Raw genomic sequence first — 7,284 nt, 5'->3', positions numbered from 1 at the left:
ACTATCCTAACAATTTTTGATTTTTTTACTAAGCAACAAATGTAATCAAACTATAACTTTTGAGATACAAAATGATGTCAAATTTCTCAAATTGCTTTTATGAGAAATTCACCAACGAAATAACTTGAGATTTTTAGTATGTAAAAATTCTTTTGTATGCAGTAGTTTAGTCAAATATTCTTTTGGTGAATTTATCATAAAAGCAACCCGAGAAATTTGACATCATTTTGTATCTCAAAAGTTTTAATTTGATTACATTTGTTGCTTAGTAAAAAAAAATCAAAACTTGTTAGGATAGTGTGTTTCATACACCTAAATACAATGATCAAGTGTTTCTTTGTTTGTGCTAAGTCTTTAAGTGTGTTATACGAGAGCCAGGTTCCTAAGAAGTCATTTGAAAGTTATTGAAATGCTTTTAAAATTGAAGAATCTTGAAAATATATAATTAGGCTAAGAAGTGAAAAATAATGTTGTAAAAGTGGTTTTGATATAATAAGAAGAATAAAATGTGAATTTCCTATTTTTCCCTCAAGTTTTAATTTATTTTTAAATTTTTTCGTCAAAATTAATGGCCAGGGACTAAACTCGCCACTTCGCGAATAACTGAGGGACTAAACTCGGATACGGCCATAACTCAGGGACTAAAGATGCCATTTTCCCAAACTTATATTTATGTTCAAATTGTTTTTTTTTTTTTTTTTTTGGAGAAATGTTCAAATTGTTAGTAGTTTGAGTAGCTTAGTTAGTTAAACTCTAAACTTGATGATAGAAAACTTATGTTACAGGTTCAAATTTTATTAGCAACACTTATTCTTATTTTATCTCTTTCATTCGTTCACAAGATAAATTAAATATTTTTTTTAGTATACCTTATAAATTAAAATTTAAAAGTATTTTTGAATATAGTGTTATATTCAAATTATTTTATCTAATTGATTATGTTTTATATTTTGTCATAAATATTTTCACAATTTCACCCCATTTAACTATTCAAGTATATTTTTGGCTTCGACCCTAACTATTATATGCAATCTATGAAAAACATCCTATTGTAATTTATAATGTATTTTATATTTTAACTTTATTATGACAGTTTGATATTTTGTCATTGACATTTCTAATGTAATTTAAATTTCGCACCACTCAGTCAACTTTCTAGCTATAGTGACATAATGCCAAATATAAATATATGATAGATAATTTTTTTTTTAAAAAAAAGTTTTATAATTTTCTAGAAAATTGAAAATAAACATGTTTTCTGATATTATTTTTTTAGAAAATAGAAAAAATTTTCCAGTAAACGGGGTCTGTGGCTATTTACTGACACTGTGTGTCTGCGTAGAAAAGATATTCATAGCATAGTGAAGTCGAGCTGAAACACCAAAGGGTAGAAGAGGAATATGGTGAGCAAAACGGAGGAAGAAAAATTGACCAGATTGGAGAACCAAGTGGACAACGGCGGTGGCGGCGCGTGGGACTATCTATGCCTCGTCCGCAAGCTAAAACTCCGCCGCTCCGATAAGGTCTTGAAGCATGGCCTCTCCCTCCTCAACGATTCCAAAACTCGATCTGGCCTTGGAGCTGAAGGTAGCCAACTCATCCAAAATTTGATTAAAAAAAACTTATTTATTTCTGGAAAAGCAAATTGTTATTACTGGTGGGTGATTTCTTGCTCGTAGCTCCTAAATTGGAATTTCGGTGTCAAAAAAATTGAGATTTTTGGACTTGGGTGAATTTCATATCATTGATTGATTGATTGCTGGTTGATTGAGTTCTGCTATTATGTGCTATGGTGTACTGGCTGTAGTAATTGGTGGAAGCATAATCTGTGTTTTCAATTAAATATGACTTAAAAAGAATAAGCACACCCCATTGTTTGCTTCTCGCTAGTTTAATTGTTTCCTTGTTGTAATCTGATTTTTGCTCTGGTTGATTACGTAATTAAAATAAAGCATGCAATTTTAGTAGTCTGACTAAAGTAAAAGGAGAATGATAGCTATTCTTATTCTATGTGTATGGTTTGGTTAACTAGGCTTGACTAAAGTTATTTTTAATTCAATTTGTCATAATGTTAAGTTTGGTATTAGTATATAAAATTTATATATTTAGAAGCTACATTAAAAATACTACCCCTATTAAACACAAAAAATCAAATTTGAAAATAATTAACAAATACTAAAGAAAATAAGCAAAAGGAGAAATAGTTGGTTTGACAAATGAATAGTAAACATGACAGGTAAAATGGAACAATGAAGTATAATTTAATTTGGTCAGTGATTTTCTTTTTACTATTAATATTAGTACAAAAGTGAATAAGAAAAGGATATCAAAGTGCTAAACTGGGCGGAAATTGTGATTCTGATCAAATGGGCCTACCAAATGAAGGAAAGGAATTAGAGGGTGGAATTTTGTTTCACTGTGGCAATTCTTGCATACCAACAAATGGGCATTAAATTTTGCAATTAAACCTATATTATTTATATGGCAATATATTTCAGATGAGTTGGGGAGTGACATAGTTACTCAATACAAGAGTTAATATCCAAGTTGTCTTTTCCTTGACCTGCATTTCAGCATTTTCTTTTATTTTCTTGTTTACTCCTAAAAATGGCATTTTATTACCACACATCATACTTTTACTGGATGGAACTTCACATTGATTATTTTTCTACTACATTATAAATGATGCAGAATGGACCTTATATGAGCAGGTGGCGATTGCTGCTATGGACTGCCAATGTCTTGATGTGGCAAAGGTTGTGATATTCTCTTATCTATCTACTATATAGTACTTCAATATGTGGAATTCTGGCATCTGAATCATAATCATGAATGCAGTGGGATACTAATATACTATTAATCAGAAGGAATATACCTTCTCCCTGTGGATGAAATAGATGACAGCAACAAACTTAACAGTGGCATTTCTTAATTAATGGACTTTAAGTTCAGTTCTATATTGATTTTTTGCATAGATTTATAAACTTAGTCCTTATGGATGGTCTTTTTGTGTGTGTTTGAATAAAAGTAGTGAAAAGAATAATCTGGTATTTTGAGCTCACAAAAATTAATAATGTAGTATTGACCTATTGCTGTAATAATTTTGTATCTTATATACCGTAGTTTTAATCCACAAATTAAAGCTATTTCCAGCTTCTAGTTGCCAAAAGGGAGACATTAGACTGCAGATTAAATATGAGAAGTCCATGATTTAGATCCATTATCAATTTTGCAATCTTAAAAAACATCAAAACACAAATAGTTGAAGTCAACACACTACAAGCTTAAAGCATAGTAATTAATTAGATCAAAACTTAAATGCTTAATCAAATTCCTAGTTTTACCAACTGAGAATCACACTATAAAAAGAAGACTGATATGCTAATATAAGATATTTTCAAAGCCCTCATGATCCACAATGAACTCTAGTCATAAAGCTACCATACAGGTAAATGACATCACACCAAGATAGTATCCCCAAAGGTGTGAGCAAACAATGAACACAAATATGATCTTCTTGAAATGAAAAACCTCTTTTAGGCGGCAATTATGTGGAGGAAACTTTACATTTTTTATTTGCCCTTTAAGTTAAAGTTAAGAAAAAACTGGATAATCTAGAGTAAATTGTGTTTGTGAAAGTACAAATAATATATATTTTTCATTTAATATTAAAATGGAGTGCTAACGTCAATGCCCTTTTCTGTTGGTTATCAAGATGAGCTAGTCTAATGCACATGATTGGTGCATAATTTTAAGATATTGTACTGTAAGTCAAATTATTGTTCTTTTCTCATGTGAACAGAAGAACTCTATACATATTTTCTGTTATTCTCAGACTAAGGAATATTTATACAAGAATCTATACACTAACTACGGTAAGGATCGGAACCCAATCCCTGAGAATATGCACATTAATCCCTAATATCATGCTAAATATATTCCTACCATTTATAATGTTTAACATCTCACCATGTATGAAGGTCACTTTCATTGTAAGTTATCTTTCTTTCTGAGCTTGTGTTCATGTGCTACTTGATTAATGACTTATTTATGATTTTAATTATGTTAATATAATGTAGTTTATTTTTTGTATGCTCCTGCAGGACTGTATTAAGGTTTTGCAGAAAAAGTTTCCAGGGAGCAAAAGGGTTGGTAAGTAGTACTGTAGTTTATTGCCTCAATGAACATATGTAAAAAGTTAACCTCACTACCTTGCAGACTTGCACTTTTCCTTGCGTGACCATGGGCATCCTAGCTGTAGAAATATAAACTATTGAAATATGGAAGGAAGTTTTATCCAAAAGAGTGAAGATATTGATGTAAAACAATGCTTCAATTTATGTAAATATAGTGTTGAACAAAGGGTTGCACAAGCGATCGTGAACACTATTCAGCTGTGATACTTGCTTTTGGGCAGTAGTGATAGAAAGAGAATCTAGTCATTGAAAACTTTTGTCTAGTCTTAATGCAAGTAATTTCATCAAATATTGGTTGTTGTGTTTTCCTTCTGCTATGGGTAACTGGGTGGGCTCTTTAAAAATATAATTGGCTTGTCTAGGTGGTTCACATGGCCCCTATAAAGGTTGGGTTATTAGGATAAACTCTTGCTTTGTCCTCTAAAGGTCATAAGTATGTCTTTGTTATGAAATTGATTTGTTGTATTGTTGTACAAGGTAAATTAGTATGTTCTCTGCATATAAAAAATAGTGCAGTTCTTGAGGCATACAGTATATTCCAATGTTGATATGGGCGGCATGTCAATGGTAGTAACCTTTCGTGTATTGACCTAGTGGGGGGTTTCATTGATATGGACCTTTGAACACCTTTACTCAATTAAGTAGTAATTTAGTTTCCTATTTATCTTTGTATATGTTAACATTTTCATGCATCAATATGGTCAACCTTTGTAAAAATGCCATTATTATGGTATTTACTCATGTTTTTTACTTTTAAAAAATATTTAGCTGCTCAATAATGTTTGATGCATATGTAGTTTGTGGACATACTTTGGCCTTATGACTGAAGGAAGGGTTTGCATTACTTTTTACTTGTATGAAACAATGTTGGCTTATTGTACTTGTTTCATGGTTTTCTCAGGTAGGCTAGAAGCAATGTTGCTTGAAGCCAAGGGATTATGGGCAGAAGCAGGAAAAGCTTACTCAAGCTTACTGGAGGAAAATCCATCTGATCAGGTAGAAGTTGAACTTAGATATCTGTTCAATTCTATTGATTTCTGTTATGTTCAGTTGGGACTACATAGTGTCTTCTACAGGAAGGAAAAATAAAGTAGTATTGATATAATTTGTCTCCCAATAGTGAAGGTCTTTGGTAGTTTATTGGATATATGAGTTGCTTTTGCTTTATTTTGTTAGTGTTGAAATGTAGAAAACCCTATAGTAATCGTCATAACCCTAGCCCATTATGTGGCCCATAGTGTGCTTATGTAAGAATGTGTATAAGTATTAGAGTTTATACATTATAACACAATTGATATAACCAATATACTTCTGTTTTCTATGATTCTCATATATTAGCATCCACCTCAATGACCTCATGCATGGGTGGTGACTATTCACTACCTTCCAAACCTTTAATCCTTCCATTTCAACATGGTATCGGATTCATTAAATTTTAGGAAAAAAAATCTGATGTCTTATATTTTACATGTCACTGCTGGAAACACTATTCAGTGGCCGTGTCTTCTTCTTTCTCTTCTTGATAAATGATAACTTGCCTTGTTATCACAACCTTGGTGTGTGAATCCCAAGAAGAGATGCCCCCTGCATTGTGACTCCACATGTTTCCATCCAACATCTTCCTTTCAATTTTTTTATGTTGTTTTCCTCTCTAGTGATCCAATCACTTCACCTCTGGCACCTTTGGGATTCCTCTCTTGCAAGTGACTCTAAGCCTGAAGTTTGGTGTTGATCCACTGCCTTACATGCTCAACATGCCACCATGCTCTAGCAAGCCTCTCTCACACACTGGTGTGTGATGCCACCTATTACAAGTTTACAACCTTTTACGGCAAAAATTTCCAGATCACTTTTCAGTCTTTTTAGCTCCTACTGGTGAAGTTTGTAGGTTTTCCAACTATAATAACTTTTGTATGTCCCCCAATCGCCATCCTCCTTGAACAGTAGCTTTGATTTTGGTATTGCTGTGTTTATTTCCTACGGCTATTTTGTTCCAGCACTGCACTATTCAGTTTTGATATGCTGTGTTTATTTTCTAAGGGTGTTCCATCCATCACAACCGTGTTTGTTTTGCAAGGCCATTTGGTCTTGGTATGCTGTTTATTTCCCAATGGCTTTTGGTTCCAGCACTGCTATATTTATTTCCCAAGGCCATCGACTCTTGTGCCATGTTTATTTTTAGATGATGCTCGCATCTGGCACTACAATGTTTATTTCTGGAGTCAATTCAATTATGACTTTATCGTGATTATTTTCAAGTTCCAAGGGGGAGTGCTGGTTATGCTGATTTTTTGGCCACAATTTTGTTAAATTTTCAACCTTAGAACATCTGTATGTTCTAGCTTGAGGGAGAGTGTTGTACATATAAAACCCTAGCAGAACCCTATTATAGCACTAGCCCATTATGCATAGCATACCTAATTACCTATATAAACATGCGGATCAGTATCAAAATGTATACATCATAACATAGTTAATATAATCATTATACTCTTACATTCTTTGTTTTTTATATATTTGCTTTTGCCTCACTTGTGAGTGATGGGTATTAGTTACCTGTCAAACGTTCAATTTCTCAATTTCAGTAAGTGGAGTAGTAGATGCACTAAATGAAGCTATGCCATTATTTTTCCACAATATCAGTTTACTACATAATGCCATTGCCATATAATTACTAACATAGTTGAACTAAAAATTACCACACTAAGCCTTTTTGCACCTTTTTTCTAATCGTATCTGAGTCATGAACAGGTTGTATATAAGAGGAGGGTAGCCATGGCAAAGGCACAAGGTGACATGTTAGGGGCCATTGAGTGGCTCAATAAGTATCTTGAAATGTAAGAAGTATTTCAAAGCATCAACCTTTAATGAGTTATATTAAATGTAGGTGTCTTGTTAATGGCTCATCTTCTACCCTTTTTTGTTGGCTAGATTTATGGCAGACCATGATGCGTGGAGAGAACTTGCTGAAGTATATACTTCCTTATCAATGTGAGATGTTTAAAATTATTTATTCTCTACTCCTCTTCTGGCATTCTCTTGATTTGTGGGTGGGTGTGGGTGTGTTGGGGGGGGGGGGGGGGGGGGA

The 7,284-nt window shown here is 32.9% G+C and overlaps 1 protein-coding gene across 1 annotated transcript in view; it reads left to right on the top strand.

Moving 5' to 3' along the window:
- Positions 1 to 1,348: 1,348 nt before the first annotated feature.
- LOC116030512 (ER membrane protein complex subunit 2-like) overlaps positions 1,349 to 7,284 on the top strand; it is a 9,236-nt gene continuing 3,300 nt past the window's right edge. The window contains exons 1-6 of the mRNA XM_031272773.1: positions 1,349 to 1,587; positions 2,692 to 2,756; positions 4,104 to 4,152; positions 5,098 to 5,192; positions 6,948 to 7,033; positions 7,128 to 7,187. Of these exons, the coding sequence (XP_031128633.1) occupies positions 1,401 to 1,587; positions 2,692 to 2,756; positions 4,104 to 4,152; positions 5,098 to 5,192; positions 6,948 to 7,033; positions 7,128 to 7,187 (542 nt within the window). The 5' untranslated portion in view covers positions 1,349 to 1,400. The remainder of the gene's footprint in view (positions 1,588 to 2,691; positions 2,757 to 4,103; positions 4,153 to 5,097; positions 5,193 to 6,947; positions 7,034 to 7,127; positions 7,188 to 7,284) is intronic.

This window comes from Ipomoea triloba, chromosome 9, assembly GCF_003576645.1.
Source record: "Ipomoea triloba cultivar NCNSP0323 chromosome 9, ASM357664v1".
NCBI classification, from domain to species: Eukaryota; Viridiplantae; Streptophyta; class Magnoliopsida; order Solanales; family Convolvulaceae; genus Ipomoea; species Ipomoea triloba.
Note: the sequence above shows the minus strand (reverse complement) of the source record. Positions and strands in the feature narration are given on the sequence as shown.